This window comes from Natator depressus, chromosome 7 (genome assembly GCF_965152275.1).
Source record: "Natator depressus isolate rNatDep1 chromosome 7, rNatDep2.hap1, whole genome shotgun sequence".
Lineage (NCBI taxonomy): Eukaryota > Metazoa > Chordata > Testudines > Cheloniidae > Natator > Natator depressus.
The window spans coordinates 48,885,258-48,908,433 of NC_134240.1; the positions used below are offsets into that span (position 1 = coordinate 48,885,258).

At 44.0% G+C, this 23,176-nt stretch overlaps 1 protein-coding gene across 2 annotated transcripts; it reads right to left on the reverse strand.

Moving 5' to 3' along the window:
* RBM5 (RNA binding motif protein 5) lies at positions 1-23,176 on the reverse strand. Of its 2 annotated transcripts, none has more exons than XM_074958357.1 (25): positions 23,039-23,114; positions 22,704-22,767; positions 20,968-21,148; positions 20,071-20,238; positions 17,163-17,232; positions 16,611-16,684; positions 14,043-14,126; positions 12,114-12,174; positions 11,874-11,939; positions 11,260-11,420; positions 10,461-10,558; positions 7,788-7,875; positions 7,452-7,529; positions 7,278-7,350; positions 6,495-6,580; positions 6,038-6,116; positions 5,672-5,763; positions 4,950-5,111; positions 4,158-4,304; positions 4,008-4,079; positions 3,211-3,390; positions 2,912-2,986; positions 1,695-1,792; positions 1,481-1,610; positions 1-577 (listed from the first exon to the last, which is right to left on the reverse strand). In XM_074958357.1, the coding sequence occupies exons 2-25, from the start codon at positions 22,718-22,720 to the stop codon at positions 452-454; spliced, it is 2,466 nt and encodes an 821-aa protein (XP_074814458.1). In that variant the 5' UTR covers positions 22,721-22,767; positions 23,039-23,114; the 3' UTR covers positions 1-451. The 2 variants fall into 2 exon arrangements, with proteins under 2 accessions (XP_074814458.1, XP_074814457.1); XM_074958356.1 differs by having other exon boundaries at positions 2-577; positions 23,031-23,176.

The following is a 23,176-nucleotide window of genomic DNA, read 5'->3' on the forward strand; positions in this document are numbered from 1 at the left end:
CAAAAAGTCTATACAAAGGTATATCATACAAAATATACAGGAAAGTTGTGCCAAAAAAACCACAAGACAATACAACAAAGGAGAGCACAGACAGTGTCAAACCACAGCTAACACATCCCTCACCTGCTCCAGAGACCTGGAGTGACATTGACACTATGCACTCTGAACTCAAAATACATTATATTACACTATGTACAAGAATGTATAAAGATGCAGCATCCCCTTTGGCCTGGCCATGAGCTCCCCAGCATGAAGGTATAGCAATTCAGACAGTCCCTCATGGAAGCTACATGGTGGAAGGGAAGACAGTCCAAGGGAATGAAATGGTTAATTCTAACCCATACTCAGAACACAGCACTGCCACCAAGGTCCCAAGGTTTAACAGTCAGTTCCAGGTAACAGACAAGTCAAGTGCTTTGGTAGCTCGTAAGCCTCGAGGGTGTAGAACTCATCATTCCATCTCAGTGAAGCGAGCAAACATGGCTTTCCGCACTGCATCCTTGTACGAGTCGGCTGTGGAGACTCCATAAGAACTCCCCTTGGCTCCCAAGCCAGCTCCTCGCATGCGCACTTGAGCCTGGAAGGAAACAGGCACTTTAGGATTGGGCGCGCAGTATCCTGCACACCACACCCACTACAGAAATCCCTATGCTGGCTACCTAAGGGAATCTACTACAGTGGTAAGTACAATTCTTATCAGGTTATGAGAGAGCGGAGATGAGAGATTTGTTGCATTCTTTTAACAGCTATTTAAGTCCCTCTAGTAGATTTATTACTAGGAGGCCTGTCTCTGGGAGAGGCCCCCCACGTCCACAGATACAGCAAGAGCTACATGCTTAGCTTTCACCTGTACATAGCTGACCTGCTGCCAGGAAACACACTGTAACAGGATGAGGGAATGTGCCTGACACATTAGCCAAGCTGCTATTCAAAACAGAAAACATGGCAGACCCAGCCCCGCTAATAGAATCAGAATAGATGTTAGAACCATGTGCATAGAAGTGACCCACCTTGGAGCAGTACAATGGGATAAGCATCTCTAGCCTTGCCCACTTCCATGTCATCTTAAAGTCAGAGAAAACTAGATTCTGAATTACAGTAAATTTGCTGAAGTGCAAACTGTTCTAGCCCTTAAGTTAACCCATGACCCCAACACTGACTGCTGCACTACATACATGCACAAGTTTACCTTCCTGTTAAAACAGCTTTTCAAACCTACATGTATGCCACCCTGTGCACACAGCTGCGGGACAGTTTCAGGAGCCCTAATCCCACAATGGTGCAGATCCTTGGTGACTGGGGAGGGGTGTCACAGCTGGGGGTTCATGCCAGTTCAGACCTTAGTTGCAGCATATTCTGCTCCAACTGTCAGGAAAGTACTTCTTCAGGGCATCTAATTGCTGGGGACAGCCTCCACTGTAATTAGCAAAGCCAACAGATCATACAGCCAGTACCTTCTCTCCTCCTACACCATGCTTACCTCAATGGGAGCTGTGATACCCTGGCATTTCCTTCCAAGTCCCGAACCTTCCCTCCAGCCCATGGCCTGAAGCATTTTGTTGCCAATATTACTATGGTCAATGCCATCTTTAGTGGGTTGCTCATAATTCCTACACAAGAGAATAAACCATTAGATTAAGGAAAGCTTGTTATGTACTCTAGAAAGGCACTACAGTGCCTGGCAAAATACATACACTGTGCCAGCATCAAACACCTTCTTGCGCTTCGGCTCAGGGGGTTCCGGGATACCGTATTTCTCTCGCCGTTCAGCAGCTCTGTCTCTGTATTTCATCTGCAATGAGATATATTCTGTAGGTCTGAGTGCAAATGGCTGTAAGTGGGATGCCAACTCCACCAGACACCCAAAGTCAAAGAATTCCCTCTTGGCACTTTGAGACAGCAAGAGCTAGGTGCTCAGAATACTACAAGTTACTGTTGGTTTGCACAGCTGCAGGTGCACCAAGTTCTGGGTTAATTGTTTAAGCCACCCTCATCTTTCACAGTCTATAATACCAAGTACAAGCATTAGAGATGCTGCTTTTGGAGCAGGCTGAACATTAACAGGAAACACTTTTTCTCTGCACATAAATACCCAGTCTATTCAACTGGGCAGTTTTGCCAACTGAACGGAAGATAGTTGGGAAGATTCACAGAAAGCCACAAATAGGAATCTATCATTCTGAAAAGCTTTTAGCAGTAAATAGAGGATAGGAGCCGTGTGTTTGATGACTTTGCATTAGCACAGAGGTTCTCTCACATACTCCACCTGTGACACCCAAACCAGCTCAAATTTTGCATCATGACCAAAATGCAGTTTATAGTCACTCCACTAAAACTGAGGGTTGGTTTGGTTGAAGGGCTTCCTTTTCTCCCCTCCCTAGTGCTTGCACTATGCCCTGGACTTGACACTTAATCATGGTGAGGAGCAGGACAAGCAGGATCAAGGAAACTGGCTCCTCAAGATGTCTGAGCTGTGCATCCCTGGAGCATAACATGATGGGGCACAGGGAGTAATTACACTGGGGTGCGACTAGCAGGACAATGAGGACACAGCTACTCCCCTCCTGAGTCCTGGCAAAATAAACAGAGCTCAGCAGTTGCTAAGATCCCCCACTTCCCAGCCCACCTTAGGGTCACTACCTCCAGCGTGGGAGCCCATACATAAAAATACTGCTGTATAGCAAAGAGTGAAAAAAGCCACTCTCCCTTCCCCGATAAACAGAACTTATGAGCACCTGAATATTCAGGTCTTATTCACTGGGAAAGCCCCCAAGCTTGTCACAAGGCAGATGTTTAGGATAATCTAGCTCCTAGTTATCCCCAGCTGGTGACATGGAACTGGAAAGAAACATCCCATCCATCACAAATGCATGTTCATCTCTGGATCCTGTCTTGCCACATGGCCACTGACCTCTCTCTCACGCAGCTCCAGTGCTTCAAGTTCCTGCTCCGACAGCCTAGATCGCCTGTAGATATCCATGTTTTGCTGTGTCAAAGGAAGCACATCACATTAGGAGGATGCTCAAGGAGGCCACATGGCTGCTGTTTTAGAACAGTAACACCTTGGTGGTATACCTGACGAACAGATGTTGGTGGTTTCTGGAAAGCAAAGCTTTCTAGTACAAGCAGTGCCACAGTACTTTAACTCCATTGTAAAACACTGCAACCAAGCCCACCTCAGAGATGGGAGCTGCTCCCACAAACAGTTACCTTGTGCAGGTCAGAGAGCTGCTGGTGTCGGACCAAGGCATCTTTGTTTGGAAACTGCCTCCTACACAGCAGACAGGCCAGCTTCTTCCAGTCAGTCAGCTTCTCTTCCTCATTCTCGATTCTTTCCAGCAGGTCCTCCTCATTATCGCTATCTCCACTGTAGGCAGCCACCAGGCCACGCTGGAAGGCAGGCAGGGCCACCATTAGCAAAGGGAACATTGTACAGGAAGGCAACTGCAGCAGGTGGCAAGATCCTCAGTTTAAAGAGTGGGTATCACAGAAATGGGCACAACTGAAGGAAGTGCATCTCCTCAGCCGCAAACTTCCTGACAGAGTAGGGCAACAACATCATGCAAGATCTCATGCCCTCCCCAATGGGCACAACTCTTCAAGGTAGTTCCACAGCTTAACATCAGGGACACCACATCTAGAGCCCTGCAAATCCACGGACATCCATTTTATATCCGCAGATGTGGAATCTGCGGACCATGTTTGTGGACCGGATGCGGATACAAATTTTATATCCCCACAGGGCTCTAACCATATCCTAGAAGTGGGAATGCAGCAGCCCCGAAAGAACTAATTATTCCTTCCAGCTGGTCTGCTACAACACTAACTAAAAACTGTCTGCAGGGCCAGGACCCTTACCTGAGCCTATCCCTTTGCACAAAGAACCCCAGGACTCCAAAGCAGAACAGTATCAGCTGACACTCAGATAAAAGCTGGCTGCCATGTTCCCAGCAGCATTATCCAAAGCTGCAGCAGTATGGGAATGAGCTGAATGTGTGTACACTTACTTTGAGTGGATTCTCCTCCTCTCCGTTCTTTACCACCTCTGGCATGACCTGCTGTCTCTCAGACAATGTGCCCTAGGAAAGAGAAAGACATGAGCTCTGGGCTCTGCACAGCTTGCCCTGCTCTGTAACCACGCTCCTCCACATGACTACCTTTTTCTCGAAAAGAGCAAAGCCAGCATCTGCTGCTGCCGATTCCCTCCTTTCTTCCTCCCTGGAGCAGAGTGGCTGGAAGCTATTCTTAAAATTCTCTTTCTGTTTGTTTAAGCTCTTTGCCCAGCGCTCCATGTCTTTAGCAATCTGAAACACAGACAACAGGGACTGAGTCAGACAACTCACTTTGCACGATGCCTCCTGGGATTTTGGATCTAGTCATTCCAACATCTCTACTCCCTGTAGGAGGTGACACACACACACTTTGACCCTATGATCTTTTAGGATCTTAATAAAGCCCTGTTATGGGATCATATCATCATCCCACTTTTACAGTGCTTTCCTTTGAAAAGGAATTTTCACTGTCCACAGTATGCCAGAATTGAAATTTACCCATTGCCACTTGAAAGCCTTCGAGGAATCTAGTAACCAGCTTTGACTCAAGCTACAGTGAAAGCAAAATCTAGTAACCAGCTTTGACTCAAGCTACAATGAAAGCAACAGCTTACAATTACCTCCTTAGCCCAGACACCAGCCCCTGTAGGCTGCTAGTCAAAGACTGTGGGGTGCTCCTGTTATGCTAGAACCCCTTGGTTTTCACAAAACTTTTCAACTCCTCCCCAGTTCTCTACTATGCCTACTCTGAGGTGCAGCTACCCATCCAAATGGCTCAACCCAGATGTCCCCTGCTTCAAAAAGAACCCAGAGTTTAAGAGGTTACATGTGACCATTCAGTTCCAGAAAAGCTCACAGATTTCCCATCCCAGCTGTGATCTGATTTTATCTCCTCACCTGCTGAGCGGTTTTACTCTTGGGTTTCTCTTTCTTCTCCTTCCCTTCTTTGCTGGAAGGTGCACTAGTTTGCTGGTATGTTATACCCTCTGCAGCAGGCATGTAGGTCTCTTTCTCGCCATCCCAGTAAAGGTACTGCTGGGTTAGGGCATTGTAGTAATACTGAGAGAGAAGTGAAAAATCAGACAGTTATCCATCTGAGATGAGCTAAGTGTACAAGGGACAACTGCTACTCCCCAACCAAGAGGAATGTTAGATTAAAATTGTTAGATTTGAGTCAGAGCTTTTCACAGTATCCCAAATCTCCACAAAGTGGTCAACCAGGTATCAGCCTGTTAAATCCCCTGCTTGCAACCACATGCATTCTAACCAGGTAGCATTACAGGAAGAACCTTCTCCTCTACTTCACAATTTCTTTTGGGACACCCCACTAAAGCCCAGAGCTAGACAAGTTTAACTAGATTCTGCAGAGCTACAAGTCACACCAATAGGATCTATAGTTAGAGGCCTATACTCATATGGGTTGTTCAGGGGAAAAAAAAGCAATGTGAAAAACTGCTACACTGTCGGGAACACACAGCAGCCCTGAATCACTGCTGAGGGAGTGCGCAGCATTCACTATTTTACCCCCCTCCCAGGAATGTCAGTTTCACTCACAGTTGATGAGGCATGAAACTAACAGACCTCAAAAATTATGATGGATGGGAAGAACTTGCGTTTACCTGGGAGTTAGGATCATAATAGAGCCCTGTTATGGGATCATAATAATATCCTGAAGACTCATCGTACTGGTAGGTAGAGGTGTCAGGGACAGCTGTAAAAATCAAGATGTGGGACATGATCGTTCCAGTTGAATTGAAACAGGTACCTTTTCGTTTCAGTTAAGACAACTGTGATTATAGCAACTACGAGGATAGAAAAGGCTATAAAGCACTGCCATCTCATCAAACACACATTGCACTACCCCCAGGGATGGTTTCACTGCCAACAACATGGGAAGGAAACACTAAATCAAGGGAATATATTTATCTACTGCCACACAATCACAGATGTGCTTCTGCCAACAAGAATGACTCAGCTTTGCTTACCACATTTGGTGCCAGGGACCACACCAGTTGGAGAAGCTGACTGTGCCTGGGTGCTGGTGCTTGGCTGTGCTGTTTCAGTCTGGAAAGAATTGAAACCTCATTCAGGATGTCCTTGCAGGGTCCATGGAAATCAAGACCAGCAAACCCAGCCACTAGCAACATATTAGTATGCACACCAGCTGTTCTTGACCCATGTGCTCTATATATTCTCTCTCTCTCTCTCAAAGAGAGGAATCAAAGCCAGTGTAGAAAGAATGGCAGATAGCTGCTCTTTTGTAACTAAAAGTTCCCGATAGACTAATTTGAGTTTACAGAGAGATTAAAGTTTAGGAAGAAATGATTCCCCAGTTTTGCTACATGCTCAGTTGCAAAGCAACACAGGAATGCCCCATGATCAGTTCCAACCCTGCCTGCACAGAAAGTCAGTTGCAAGAGCTCTACAAAGTTCTATATTTACCGGAGAATCAGGAGAGTTGGGCTGTTGATTATATAGCTGAGGACTCTGGGATACAACAGCTGCTGTAGTGGTGGTAACTGGAGCACCTGCCAATGTATAGTTTGTCAGTTGGTCAGTGAACTTATTTCCTGGAACTCTTGGGACAGCACCTCATGCCAGAGCTAGAGTAATTCCACTTACTGAAGTGTGTATCAGCTCCCATTATCACCTCCAATAGTCCTCTTGGGCAAGAGCATTCAGAGAATTGTCACAGATAATGGGCATATAATTCAATCTACACAGATGGGGAAATACTTTCTTTACAGAAGGAGATATAAATAGACTCTCTGGGAATGGAACAGTTAATACAGCACGGTCAATACATGCAGGATCTTTCTTAGCATGAATGTTAAGCATTTACTATGCCAGAAGGCAGCCACCTTGCCTACATGCAACAGTAATTCCTGGTAAACAACAGCTGCTAGCATCAAAGATTAGGCTGGAGCAGCTCAGGTGTGGCTTTGAGACAAATGCAGATCTGAGTTCTATAGGGGAGTCCATAGCTGCCCTCCATTTTAAATGAGTTGCAACCAGAAGAGACTAGAGGTCCCTACATGCTCCATCTTGAGCAGACCTTGGCCACCCTGGTTTACTGGAGATCACAGACTCCTTTATTCCAAATGGCAGAATCAGCTAGAACTGCTGAAGCTAAATGGGATTCACTTGATTCTGCAGAGATTAATACTGCTACACAACTCACATAACCCAAAAAAGAGCTACTCGGAAACGTAAAGAAGATATTACCTGATATAATAGCTGCTTCTGTGTCCAACGCTCCAGCCTGACTCTGGTAGTACTGCTGGTAGTCCTGCGAGTACTGTGAAGGGAAGCAAACGACAAAGAAAGAATCCAGTTGAACAGACTTTTGCCTCAGACAACGAGTAAACACTGTTAACAACATTAACCAACATTACCCACCTGCGCATACTGGGTATAACCATCTTGCCCTGGCTGGAGATAGCTGTAGTCAATGGTGCCTCCTTCTCCACTCTGAGGCTGCAAATTCCGGCAGAGAGTTTTATCAGAGACAAGTCAGTTCCTTTATTTCACTGTTTCTAAAATGTGCTAATACTGTATCCAAGCCAACAAGCTCGCTAACTGTAGTGACCATTTCCTTCCTTAGTACTCTGCTCTGTATCTCCATTTAGCCAAGTCAGGAATGTTAAACTGTCATTAGCGGGACTAAGAATTCTCTAGTTTCATTTTAGCAAAAGTAACGTGCTAGTGTATGGAAGCCTCCCCACCAAATCCTACCTGGGTAGATGACCACTGAGCTGCAGCGATGGCTGTGCTTGCCACAGAGAAGGCACTGACCCGGTTACCATCTGGGAGAAGCAAATCTCTGAAACCAGGAAGATCAAGTCACATGAATGAGCAAGTGATGCTTTCTCTCAGTCAGCCTCCGCACAGGAAATCTCCCTGTATTCTATTGTTCCAAGGGGATTCACTGACCACAATACATGTGGATCTCTAAAGATACCTACAAACACCCTCTCAGATGTCCCAGCCAGCTAAAGTGCAGCCTGGCAAGTTTGGGGGAACAGGGGAGTTACTTTGAGGCTCACAACTGTGCAATCCAGAAATACTGAACAGAAATTATTTTGGGGAAATAATTCTGCATCTCTTAAAAAAATCAGTAGCAGTGGCAATGACGGGCTTGAAATGCAGAGGAATAAGCAGCCGGAGTTGATGATCGTATTTTCGCTTCATGTGATATGATGGACAAGCAACAACAGACACTGGTTGAGTGAGCAGAGCCATTTCCCCAAACAGAATGTTTTAATAACAGCAAAGGCCATGATGACACCTGCAAGTCTTAGGCCTGGTCTACAAAACAGGGGAGGTGTACACGCTACAAAGCTACTTTTGGCAGCAAAAGTCTGCTGTTTTACCGACAAAATAGAACCACCTCAACGAGAGGCATAAAGTTCTTTGCGGCAAAGTAAAAGCGACAAAGCATCAGTGTAGAGACTGCTGTTTGTTTGCTGACATAACTGGCTTCCATCAGTATCCCACAATGCCTGCCGTGACTGCTCTGCTCACTGTTTTGATCTCTGCTGCCCTGCAGGCATGCACCCCTCCACTTTCAAAGCTCCAGAAGTATCTGACAGCTGAGCATGCTGCTCTGGAAACTAACCATTAACCTGGAATGCTCCTGTTCTGTCCTGCATTAGAAAGTGGAGGGGGAAGAACTGCTGTGACATTCCTCAGCAGGGAGAGCTCACAGAGCTGCTCAGGATGCCGCTCCCTGCAGCTGAGGAGGCTGTGGGAGAATTTGGAGGAAACTACAAAACCATGATGAGATAACTGGCTCTGTGGATGAGGGGAAAGCAGTGGATGTGGTATTCCTTGACTTTAGCAAAGCTTTTGACACGGTCTCCCACAGTATTTTTGCTAGCAAGTTAAAGAAGTATGGGCTGGATGAATGCACTATAAGGTGGGTAGAAAGTTGGCTAGATTGTCGGGCTCAACGGGTAGTGATCAATGGCTCCATGTCTAGTTGGCAGCCGGTATCAAGCAGAGTGCCCCAAGGGTCGGTCCTGGGGCCGGTTTTGTTCAATAGCTTCATTAACGATCTGGAGGATGGCATGGATTGCACCCTCGCCAAGTTTGCAGAAGACACTAAACTGAGAGGAGAGATAGATACACTGGAGGGTAGGGATAGGATACAGAGGGACCTAGACAAATTAGAGGATTGGGCCAAAAGAAATCTGATGAGGTTCAACAAGGACAAGTGCAGAGTCCTGCACTTAGGATGGAAGAATCCCATGCACCGCTACAGACTAGGGACCGACTGGCTAGGCAGCAGTTCTGCAGAAAAGGACCTAAGGGTTACAGTGGCTGACAACCTGGATATGAGTCAACAGTGTGCCCTTGTTGCCAAGAAGGCCAATGGCATTTTGGGATGTATAACTAGGAGCACTGCCAGCAGATCGAGGGACGAGATTGTTCCCCTCTATTCGACACTGGTGAGGCCTCATCTGGAGTACTGTGTCCAGTTTTGGGCCCCACACTACTAAAGGATGTAAAAGAATTAGAAAGCATCCAGCGGAGGGCAACAAAAATGATTAGAGGATTGGAACACATGACTTATGAGGAGAGGCTGAGGGAACTGGGATTGTTTAGTTTGTGGAAGAGAAGAATGAGGGGGGATTTGATCGCTGCTTTCAGCTACCTGAAAGGGGGTTCCAAAGACTGTTCTCAGTGGTAGCAGATGACAGAACAAGGAGTAAAGGTCTCAAGTTGCAGCGGGAGAGATTTAGGTTGGTTATTAGGAAAAACTTTTTCACTAGGAGGGTGGCGAAGCACTGGAATGCTTTACCTAGGCAGATGGTGGAATCTCCTTCCTTTGACGTTTTTAAGGCCCGGCTTGACAAAGCTCTGGCTGGGATGATTTAGTTGGGGATTGGTGCTGCTTTGAGCAGGGGGTTGGACTAGATGACCTCCTGAGGTCCCTTCCAACCCTAATATTCTATGATAGGCAGACAAAGACAGCTGCTTCGGGAGAGATAGGTGTGCCTGCCGAGCAGAGCCAGGGGCTGACATGGGGGGCGCTGGGGGTTGTGAGAAGTCGGTCAGCCTGCTGTCTCTCCCTTCCCCTTCCCCTCCTCAACCCTTCCGTTGAAAAAGTGGCAGACAATATACTAGTATGCCCCTGGAACAATGGAATTAAGAAACCTGTATCATGTAATGCTGTACCTGCACCATGAGGCACTGCAACCCCTTCCCAAAGCACCCTGCTCTCTGTGTCGATGCAAGAGCTGTTAGTGTGGATGCACTTTGCTGACACAAGGAGCTAGTGTGGACATGCAACAGCGTTTTTAATTAACAAGCTTTAATTAAAGCGGCATAACTTTTGCTGACAAAACTTTGTAGTGTAGACAAGGCCGTAACAGAGTTAGGAAAAGTTAAGTGCTTATAACTCACTTTCTGGCACTCTTTGCAAAATCAACACCAATTGTTTTGCCATCAATTTTCAATGGTGGCTGAAGACTTTGTAAAATCTGCAACAACTGAGATGCATCCTAAAAAGAGAAAATACCTGTCAGCACAGTACAAGCTACCAACTGAAAAAGCAAGGTATTACTGAATCTTCAGTAGTGTTCATCCCAATTAAGTATCAAAAGTGCCAACCTCTAAGGAAAAGATGGATAAATTACATGCAATTGCACATACTATTTGCAAGTAGCTAAGAATACAAACATTTCCCCACTCCCTTCATACTACATAAGGGTAGATTTAGTGCTCTTGAAAGATGACAGCACTGAAAGACTTCCAGATGCAGCTTTGTCAACGTACCTTCCTCCTGATCTGCAAAACCCCTGGCTCTTCAATTCTCAATTGGTCAAAATGGTCTGTGAAATGAGGTCCACAGGGAACTTATCTGAGACTAAACTACTGTTTTCAGTAGACATGATCAGGATTCAAACCTAGTCTACAGAAACCAGAGCACAGATCCTACCCTCTAATACCAAAAAGCTTTCTTTTCCCCTGTATGTACATGTTTCATTTAAGGATCTCTAGGTGCTTTTTCACCACCATGAGGATAATGAAGAAATAGGCAAATGGTTAAGTGATACACTCACTGTTACAGTGAACCGGGCAGACCAGGAAATAGCAGCCAAGGTCCTAATTCCTCACTTCAGTCACTAGCCCATGTTGGCAATGCACCTCTCACAAGGCTTCCTTCATATTTTTAAATCAAAGTGCATTATTAAAATCTCACCATTGCAGAAGACAGCTGCACAAATGCAAAACCCCTATTCTGCTGGGTCTGCTTGTCTTTGATAAGGCGAATGTTATTGACTGCCAGCGAAGCATATGGAGTCAGTGCAGTCATGATGGAATCCACCACTGTGTGGGGAGCTATGTTTCGTAAAATGATGGCTGAGGAAGAAAGAGACAAAGAGTTACAACAGTTATAGTCATAAATACTCCTCACAATACTTTTAGTTATTATGAAACCAACAGCTGTTGGAAGGTACCTCAGCATTAGACCTTAAATAGCAAAAAGAAATGACTATTTTTAAAGAAAATTTATGAGAAATCTCTCTTATCTAGGAAGAGAAGGGGGGTAACTTTTTTCCAAAGTTTTATGCTACATGCAGATAAAACCTGCCTACACACATTATTGAATTTCTCCTATAAGTCATACCTAATGAACATGCGTCATGGAGCACACTACGCTGAACAACCTGCATTGAAAAGGGAACAGGAAGTGGGTCCCAAATACATAGTACAACACAGACACTAGAGAGGATTTTTAGCACTGCTGTATCTCCTGCTAGATCATACTGTCTAACACATGAAGTCAAAGAAAAAGCACAGACACTAACTTACTATCGCAGTAGTAATCCACAGACTGAACAGCCTCTGCTGATCCAGGTGGTACCTCCTGTTCTGAATCTTCACGGGAAAGAGGAATAAATTGCTGTTAGTCATACAGCATGGACCTCTCACTCAAAGTTAAAACAGACTCTTAATGAGCCAGCCTAGGACCTGTGATTCCATTTAGTTTCCAACTGTGACAGGAAATATTCCACGTAACAAAACGTGCTCAAAAAGCTGAAAGTGACTTACCAAATTTATCTGCTCCACAGCGGAAGCATTTTAACCGTCTCCTGAAGTTGTAAAGGCAGCACTAGGGGACAAAACAATTGTACTGAGATTTTACAGAGTTCATACCCTATCTGGCATGCTATGAAATGTCCAAATGATGTACTGTATATCTTCATTATGATGCTATAGTCAAAGAGACTGAACATGCCAGATTAGATTTAAGATGCATCACAGCTGCTACGCCACAAAGTATTAGAACAGCAGTTGTTAACAGGTGATTCTACCTTAAATTAAATTACTCAGGTATTTGATAGCCTCCAGTCTATGATCCCAGACATGTAAAATATCCATGTACTACTATTACAGGCTCATGACTGTCATGCTAAGCCATCCCTCTCTGGTAGGCCACAATGTGCTACTATTGCTTACTTCCCGATTAACTAGACATGGTTTGATTTGCCATGGAGTTTTGGCAGCTTGGTCTTGGGCAGCCCAGTCTCCGCTGCAGATTACAGCATGCACAGGTAAATGAGAGGCAGCAAGTACTGGCTGGTACAACCCAGGTCTCCATATGGTTAACTTGTATAACTGCCAGAGAGAGCTGAGAACAACTTTTCTGTAAGAGGCAAGAAACAAGCTACAGTGATGTAAAGCTTGTGTGGAATCAGCCCATCTCAACACTGCTGCGGGTAGACAAAAGACAAAGCAGCCCATTTTGAGTTTCAAAGATTGGTCCACTGAGCTCCACAGAGTGATCGGAATGGTTCTTTGGGGGCACAAACATCTTGCAACAGAAAGATCTGAAAGTTTAGTTTCTCCATTAAAAGCTGGCATTTGAGCCTAGCCTAGCCTGCTCAAGGCAGGCATCTTGCTGCAAAGCAGCATCAGAGTAGCTCCCATATGGGTGGGGTCAATGAAATCTGGCCTGCAGATTACCATTTTAAGACTTGTTATTTACACAAGCGTCACAGAAAGTTACATCAGCATTAAGAGAGACTGGAAACAGATTTATTGTAACTGCTGCTTAGACAGATCGGCTATCACCACCAACACATCAAATTTAGTTTAGTGACCTATGTCTTAAATACATCATTTAAACTGTATGCTATTTGCCGTGCAACTTGGAACAAAAGATAAATATGAATGGAAGCTTTCTTTAGTGCCATGAAATGTCATGCTGCCAAACGTGTGACCCTGGAGGCTGCTCAGTTACAACATCCTGCCTGCGGGCCAGAGATCTAGTCATGCTCAGACCCCCTTTAGATAGTGTTTTATTAAAATGGGGGTACAAGGCTGGGAAGCAATATGGACAGAGCAATCCGCTTTTTGTTCTTGCTGGGTCATTTCCACTTTGGGCTCAGCAAAGAACATGAGAATATTTACTACTGAATAGTAATTCAGTACTGGGTTAGGGCGCTCATATCCTACATTAGCACTCAACCTCTACTATAGTAGAGGAAGTATAGAATTCAGCTGACGAATTCTTAAATCTGATGTCAGATGAGAGTCCCATTAGCTCATCTCAATCCTATGCCAAGATACTCAACCGAAAATCCTAGATCAAGATTAGATGCCTTTCTGAAAGATACACTCCAGTTCAGCCACAGGTTACTAGACTCAATGCTAGAACTGCTGGGTGAAATTCCATGGCCTGTGTATGAAGGTCACTTTATAGTAGTCCCTTCTGGCCATAATCTTTGAATTGCTGTCCACGTCACTCCAGGTCTCTCTTGACTGAGCACCTCCCTTTCATTTGAAATATGTTTCGTTTTATTTGGCCCCAGAGATGACACATTTTAATCTTATTTTGTTCCTTAGTATCATCTGATCTCACGTGAATTAGCAACATCTGCAAGGTTAACATACCTCTTTTCCCATATCATTAACAGTGGTAAACAGAACAGAACCCCAATGTTGATTAGAACTCTTTGCAGAAACCATACATCTTACCTTGTTACAAAGCCAGTCTTCAAATTTAGGCCTCGGGTTGCTGTAGTGCATTGCAATCTGCTTCCCTTGAATCACCAGTTTTTTCTGCAAGAAAAGCAGGTTTAAGTTATCCCTGTATCGAGGCACACGTGTCCATTTTCCCATGGCAGAGCACACTTCGGAGGAATCAGTGCTCCTGAATTAAATGGACAACATATGGGGAGGATGTGGAGGACCAACCACCGCCACCTACGCTCTGCCCATCCAATCCTGCAGAGAGGAGGACGTGGGCAGTAAGAGAATGGGATGTGGAATAAAGGTAAACGGAATCAGGGAGTGTTGACCAAGCTGTCAAATACTAAACGCTGACATGGAACAAGGAAGTGTCTCGAAGGAGACAGAGTCCTAAACCTGCTGCATTCAGTATCGCCAGATTTTAGGAGTTTCTTGCACCCAAGTATTTCTACTTCTGGTATACCACTGAGCAGCTTTTTAACCGTGTCCTTACTGCTTCACTTCTTACCCTACTCCAAACACCTACAGCTTTAAATGATAGCATTTTGAATCTTTTTTTCCCCCTCAAGTGCTTTCTTCAGGATGTGTCCCTTGGAAATATAGTAATTTTCCCAAAGAGACCCTGCTAAGACTTCTTAGAAGTTGGATTATAAATGCCATCAACTGAAAAATAGCTCAAAATGGATGCCTTTGACTAATGCACCAGTTCATGTGAAAGCCTGTGTAAGAGGTTTGTGTTCTTCATTCAGACAGCCAGGAACTCTCTTCAAAATGAGTAACTAGACTGCGAGTAAAGTTCTCCAAGGAGTAAGAAGAGATCATACTGCTTTCATCAGTGTCCTCTCAGTCAAGAGTGTGACATTACAAAGGGGCTGGGAGTTTTAATCTATTTCAGCAGCCAAGGTTCTGAGCTTCAATCATTTCTGAACCCTAGGTATAGAGTGCCCTTTCAAAGTATGGCCATTTACAGGCTTACAACTTAACAGTTAATTCAGCTGCCTCTTTAAGTGTGGCCCCGGGGACATGTGTTGAGGTAGCATGGGCCAAACCCCAGACATTTTATTCAACTGAAACTTCCCCCCTCCCCCCAAATGAGGGTTAAGCTTTATTATACAGGCACTAAAGAAACATCAGGACCAGTCCTTTTGATAACAGGATCTGACAGATCTAGGGTGTAGCACATGAACAGGGCTCTCAAGTTCTGTACTGCTAGACAGGAGAAAGCTAATCTTGTCCTGTGGGCGGAAGGGAGGATTGGAGGGCCCAGTACTCGCTGGATATGCACACATATGAAACAAAGATGCTCGCATTTTTACAATACATCATCTTTTCGTCTAACAGTCAGCAGCAGGGTCACTGGGGAGTCTCAACTACTTTTTTCCCTACTGCTAGGGTGGCTCTGGTTCTTTCGGAGTGAATTTGGATTGTATCCATCTCAATAAATAATACATTAACACAGCTTTGTATACATTAAAACTGGGGTGATTTAAAAATTTTTTTTTTGCTAAAGTTAATTTCTTGCCACCAGTAGTTCTGGTGCATATGCTGCAAGCAATAGACATTATGTCAGGAAAATATTACTTGAACATTTTGTTGCTGTGGGGCTATGATATGAAATGCATGACACTCTACTCTAGGAGGCTGCATGTTGTGACTTCCGATTACTGACACAAGAAGTCTCAAAATCCAACATGAATTTAATTTAAGTGTTAAAATTAAAGGAGTATAACATTACGTGTGCCTCCCTTTTAACTTTAATGGTTTTCTAACCACACAAACAGAGCTCTCATATTTTGACTCAATGTGAGGAGAGCAATTTGATGAATTTTGCTGCAAGGACTGATAACCAATATCAAAATGCAGCAGAGCTAAACATTCCCATTCATGTGCAGTGTAATAGGAAAACTTAATTGTAAAATGGAATGAACTTTTAACAGACTATCTATTCTGGTTTTCAGCTCCTATTAGTCTCAGAAAAGAGGTCAGAAATACACAATATCACTTTGAGAGAACTGAGCTTCTAGAGGCCTTTAGCAGGTCCCATGATTTGATTTGAATGGACTCCAATAAAGAGTTCCCCCACTAGAGAGGGAGCTAGGGTCTGTCAGTTTACAATCAAATGTCAGTGCCTTCAGGGCTAGTACCAGTGATGCAGATATTCAACGTTACTACTGCACTCCTTTTAAAAGGTCTGGTACTTTGTATGGCAACAGTGATATGGGAAATGTCAGGTGGGAATAAAGAAGGATGTTTCAGAAGACTGGTCTAGGTAAGAGTTTTAAGAGCCAATTAGAACTGTACTATATAATTAAAACACCAGCACACAATTAAAGCAGTGGTTTATGCCTATTTGTTTAACAAGGGGTGGTTCAGCATAGCCAATTATTTTTCTCCTCATACTATCCTTGTCCCACTGTTACTAATTTTAATATATACAAAGCCTTTATTCTTTTAAGTCACTGTTTTGGAACAAACCACTCCTTCCACCTTTTGTTTATTCCTTTTCTTTTTTTTTTTAAACTGTACAGACTTGTTCCATTTTCAGGAATATCTAGACTTGGTGAGTGAAGCAACCTGATTGGCTTCCATCCAGCTGGTAGCATCTTGAAAGTGATAAAACTCCACGAAGGCGAAACCACGGCTTACACCTAGAGACAGCATTCAGATATAGACGGGATACTTGTGTTAGTCAGTTCCTTTAAAACAGGTGAATCTCTCTCCAACTGCTTCATTACGTCATGATAAAGCAGCTTTACAAATGCGACGTCAACTGCTGGGATCTGCTTATTTTGCCATGGCAAGGAACCAAGCTGCCTTAACTGGCTACATTTTGCTTGATTTGAATCCATGTTTAAAGGTAACCATGCAACAGACTACATAACTGTCAAATGGGTTTATACTAGTGTTACTTACCGATACCTTTTAACAAAAATCCCTGAAGACAGAGGTCTTTTACAGTGTTCTTCAGCTATCTAAAACCTATCAAAAGGCCACATTCCTTAGCCATGGCAAACCTTTTATTTTGGTTTTGTGTGCTTGCAGATTTGGGGTAATTCTGGATGTTCTTGTGTGTCTGGGGGTGAGGGGAGAGGAAAATGGCACCAACAGTCAGATTAGAGCACTCACCTGTCTTTCTCTTCATCAGCCTCACGTCTGCAGGCTGAGGGCCTTCGAAGGACTCAATAAGCTCTCGAATCTGTATGGAGTTTAGTCATCACAGACAGTTAAAGTTTCAAATCTTGACAAATATCCTTTTTCTCACTGTGAACTGATTTGCAGCCTTCCACCCCAAATATTTACTCTGAATGAGAATCATTGTGCAAAATCACACTTGTGATTTTACTTTAGACTGAACTGAGAGAAAAGTACCACCTCTGTGTAGGAACTAATTTAAGAAAAGTAATACTTACTACACCCAACCAATTCTCCCCTTATTTGTATTTAAGTAGTGTCTAGGAGATCCAGTCATGGACCAGGACTCCATGGTGCCAGATGCTGTATGAACAAGACGACTGTCTCTGCCCCCAGGAATCTGCAATCCAAGATATAATCTACAAAACTCTTGTATGCAAAATCGCTAGACCTGTCTCCCTTCCTCTCAAACCCAGAAGACTGAAGGGTATTTATATAAATACTGATCTTGGCTTGCAGCCACCTGCTTTTTTTGACCTACTCTCTTCACATTCTCTCAAGGAGAAGAAAGGGATTTGTGCAGAATACTAACATCAAAGAACAAGGCTAACAGATTAATAAGGCACCACTTCCTCAACTGTACTGAACCTGCTTAAAGCTCCAGAGATGCCCAACGAGAAAGATGAAAAAACCATCATATTAGTAAGAAGTTCCCCACAAGCGTGAAGAAAAAGGTCACTATTGGCAGAAACATTAGAAAACGTATTAAAAGCAGATGAAAGAAATCCCAACGTGGCTCAAAAGGAAGATATGCAACAGTTCAAGAACAGCCCTTACAGTACAGGGAAACCCAAAGGCAGATTTGAGCAACAACACACAAAGACAGTACATGGCCATCCTGTAGCTTTGCAAGTCAAACTGACCCATGGTTGACTATTGTTGACAGTGGTGTCCTTTGGAGCTGACTTTTACATACATCAACATGCCAAAGAAAAATTAAACAAATAAAGATAGCCATTGCAACTGTCTTCCCTAACCACAAGGGAAGGGCTGCAAATTTGTATAGCAGTAGTTGTTGCATTTTGGAAAGTGCAAACTCAAAACAAAATATGACTAACCGGTACATAAATTAAAAGCCCTACTTACACATTAAAGATTTGTTCAAATTAAATTCTGATCCTAAATGACTCAACATTATTCAAAGAAACTACACTACAGTCATTTTAGCTGTTAGCAGGCATACAAATCAATATTTAAAAACTGTTCAATACAGCTCAGCTAAATCCATTTAAATGCCTCAGAACAAGCAGCAATTTTACACACCATTTATGCCCGATACTCAGGATTCCAATAAAATAAACATCAAACTTAAGTAAAAGCATTTACTGAAATTTTATAAAATGAATTGTGCGTTTCATACAAAGCATACATATACTCACATCGAAACTAACCACTGTAGCATCAGACTAGTGCATGAAAATCAGAAAATAAACTGGGCTGGCTAGTCACTACTTTCCTAGCTAAGTGAAATGCAAAAATTTAAATTGTAAAAATGGCACACACACAAAAATCTTGGTTTTAATAATCCAGGGAGACATACTAGAACAGACACTTCAGAATTACAGATGTAGTCTGGTTAAAAATCAAATATGAACAGTTCTGCTTTTGTGGGTTTGGTATTACTTTAACAGGTATTAGGATTAGATTATTTTGGTTACCTGGCCAACCTGGCAGAAACAGAAGAGATAAAAGAACACTGATAACTAATCACCTCCAAAGACTATTGGAATTTGCATGAACACTGTAAACGCTCGAGAGTTATCCAAAAAAAAAAAAAAAAAATCTAGCTACCAAGCCCACTTGTACTCCCATCAGCATTATGGCAGCCATTTTACCACTCCAACAGCTGTTCTGACAGATTATGCTGGTGCAGAGATATCTTAACAGGCTGAGAAGATAAGTAAATTGGTGTAAAACAGCCAACACATTATCTTTGGCCTCCATCAAAACAGGAAAATAAATCCATATTTTGTCCCTGGGAAAAAAAAAAATCTACGTCAGCTGCCTCTTCCCTACATTTATGGAAAAGTAAATAAAGAAAAATAAGCAGAATTAGCCCTGTAAGTAGTTACTTAATAGCATCTTTTCCATGCCTTAGCCAGGGATGGCTAATAACCACATGCAAAAAGCTTATTTTTAGATAGTTCTATTTTAAAGAGGCACACACAGCCTTAGCTGACCCTTCCACTTATTTAATATACAACAGCTACAGTTTAAACCCCTTCAAAATCCAAGGTTAATAACGGAAATATTAACCAGCCCTTCAAGATAGGATTGTTATCTTTGCAACCTTCAGGAAAGAGGCAGTGATAAATTGTACCTTTAATATGGCATAAGTAAGGCTAAGTTTGTGTCACAGATGTCACCTGACCTCCTTGACATTCTCTGCTTCATCCCCAGGGGCTGCTGGACTCTGGAGCTGGCAGCCAGCAGGGGCCCCCTGCAAGATTCCAGCGACAGGTAACACACTCCTGAGGGGGCCCTCCTCAGGGCTCCAGCAAAGGGTGACAGCCTTGCGCAGGGGGAAAGGGGGGCCCCTCAGGCGAGCTGCTGGGGGTGTCCCGTTTTCTCCTTGGGAAATAGGGTTACCCTGCAGCTCCCAGCTGCTGTGGGTAGAGGGAGAACCCCACAGCTCCCAGCCACCAAGGCGGCAGGAGAAACAGTGGAGCCACAGCAGCAAGAGCCACAGACAGATCACAGCTTATGTGAATTTTTGTTTATTGCCCATGACTTTTATTAAAATTATCATGACAAAAATCTTAGCCTTAGACATAAGTAAACTAAACCGATTTGGATCTCTTGGTAGCCTAGGTAAGCAAAGCCATTTTCTTTGGATACTTACATCGTTTTCTGTAACAGTGATAGGAAGGCCACGCAACATGATGGTCTTGCTTTCTTTCTCATCATTAATGTCATTCCTGTAGTCGTGCTCTCCATAGTCACCATCAGAATGGTACCCATCTTCTGATTTATCACTATTCCGTCTCTCACGCTCCCTCTCCCTGTCCCTCTGGTGAGTGAATATCCAGATTAGCAAACATGCACTCTGCTAATGGAGAAAGCTTATCACCCAATACAGAAAAAGAAATCCTAACAAAACTGGAACAAGCTCCAGCAGATCTGGAGCTTTAATTTGCAATCAGACGGTAATTCCAAAGAAATAGTAAGAGATGTATCTTAAGTAACCAGTGAAATTCCATTCCTGAGGAGAGTGGGTCTTACACGACTAATAAAAACTGTACTGGAAACCTTAGGGATGCTCTGAAGTGGTTGTTTAAAACCAGATTTGGTTTCTATCATCTCATAATGCCTTCTCCATAAAAGTGAACCTATCAGTTCTGCCAGGAAATCAAGAATAAGAACGTGTTACTATATTTAGGGTTACAAGTTTTGAAGAAATTGGATGCTCAACAATAACTTTTCAGGCCAGTACATTTCATCACTAACAGTTTGCTAGATATGTTACTTATGATCCTCAATTTTTGCCTGTTTACAGGAAGGTAGAATTGTGTTGTATTTTCTATTGTCGGCTACCTTGGACTCTTAGCCAAACAGAAAATATCCAACTAAGACACTTAATCAAGTTAATTGTATATCTGATTAGTACTTGCAATGGCAAGACATTTCATTGATTACTATAGACAAGTGGCAAGATCTATACTATGCTTATTACTGTGTTATCAGAACACTATTACAAAATTCACTCACAGTCTGAATGAATGCAAATGTTTTCACTTACCTCAGGGCTGTCATAGTCCCGGCTGTCATAGTCCCGGCTGTCGTCATATCTCTCGCTCCTGCGCTCCTCACTGGATCTCTTGTAATCAGAATCCCTTCGCCTGCTTCTAGAGTCCCGATCATCCCGATCCTCTCTATCTATGATAGAGCCGTACCTTCCACTCCGTTCAGTCCTACTCACACTGCAAAAGGGAGGTTTGTTCAGTTTGAGAATTCTCTCTCAGGGAAAAGCAGCAATTCAGGGAAATGCCATGGTTCAGTTTACTTTCAATACCATATCATCTGTGTCAGCTCAGGAAATTCTAGCGTTATCAGTTCAAAATTAACCAAATAAGATACAACACTGCCAAAAATGAATCAACTACCACCCACTCCTCCATTTCATAGCATCAGGTTATTCAATAACACAATGGTCAAATTTGGATGAGACGCTCTTGTAAATATGCAGAGTACACTAGTGTACACATTATGTGGAAGTGCAGTAATGTGTAAATTGAAGAATGTGTATAACAAAATATACAGATGAGAAATGCATTGACAGAGATAGGTTATTAGGCAACCTAACAGGTCTCTTCCAAACAACTCCGATAACCTCTGTTTTGCTATTTTTCTAATAAACTCTTTTAGATAAACAATTTTGTATAGGTCACCAAGCCTCAATAAAACAGGTACAAAACATCGCTCAGATGAGAGATCCGAAATCCAAAAATACATTCAAGTTAAGGTTTTTAGTAGAAAAATATTTATCAGGTTAAAATGCGATAACTGGATATAAACCAGTCACATCAACTGGGGACTACTTTTCAAATACAAGAGTTGATACTATTTTTATTACTTCCGTCAGAGAGAAGAGCAAGTGCGCTGCCAGTGAGTGATTTCAATTATTTTGGTGGCAATGACTGCTTCTCCAGAGCTGTTTTCCTCCAACCCACATGTACAGGGTATGTAGAGGGTCCACATCATCTGACATTTTAAGCAGTAGTGGCTAAACTATTACACTAAGTGGAAGGTGTTTTCTTTTTCCAATTCCTAATTAATCAAAGCTGCTACTAAGAGTATTCTCAAAAGGTCTTACTGATTTGAAAACTTAAGACACCCTAATGGTTCCTTAAGACTACTAGATCCAGTTATTGAGCTGTATTCACCACTAACCCCGCCCCATTATGTGCTTCTCTAGAACCCCACCGCATATAAATAAAGATTACTACAGTCACACGCTCTCCAGCACCAGTAGCTAGCTTTTTTTTAAACACCGCTAGAGACTTCCCTCCTAATAGCCCATATAGAAGAACCCAATGCCAAACGAGTACCAATTTAACACTTAATTCTGTTAACAGGCTTCTCTCCTTTTGAGGGAGCAATTTTCTTTGCTTTAGATTGTAATAAAATTCTCACTGGCTTGTGACCTGCCCCTCTCGTGAATCCCGGGGCGCTGAGGAACACTGCCCTATAACAAGTGCATTTCCCTACATATTGGCGTGAGAATAAGTCCTGCTTAAGCCCTAAAGAGAGCAGAAGAGTGGCCACAGGCTGCCCCATAAACTAGCGGATTTAGATCTCATTCAGCCACCGGTGTGCTCGCGGGGATGGGCCCGTCTCGGGGAGCTGCCAGCGGCTTGGGCGGCTGCTCTGCGGCGGACTCCCAGGGCCTGCCCTCCGCGTCCCCACGTTCAGGGCGGAGAGGGGGAGCTCATCGGGCACCACCGATCGCTCTCACGCGAGGGGGGCGCTACCTACCGTTTATCGGAGCCCATGGTCCCACGGCCAGCTAGCCTCCCAGCCCGGCACACGGACGATCAGCCTAGGGGACAAAGAAGAACTAGCGTCAGACCGCGCGCACGGGAGCGCGCATGGACAGCGCTCAGGAGCGGCGCGCGAGACCTACGGAGCCCGGGAGCGCGCGGGACGAGGGCCGGGGGAGGTGCTACGGACTAGCGCGCGGGACTGGGGGCGGAGGGGCTCCGCAAACGCGCGGGTCAGGGCCAGCACTGGCCGGGGAGGGCGGAGCCGCTGCCAGGCAGTGAGGTGATGGGGGGCTCTCAAGGCCGGGCTACCCGCACTTACCGACTCACAAGCTCTGCCGACCCTTCTCTGCCGCTCCGTAAAATGGCTCCCAGGAAGCTCACCGTCTCCTGCCCACAATGCACCGCGCCGGCCGCCTGGAAGCTTCCAGCAGCTACGCGGGCGCAGGCCCCCTCAGTCGCACGGCA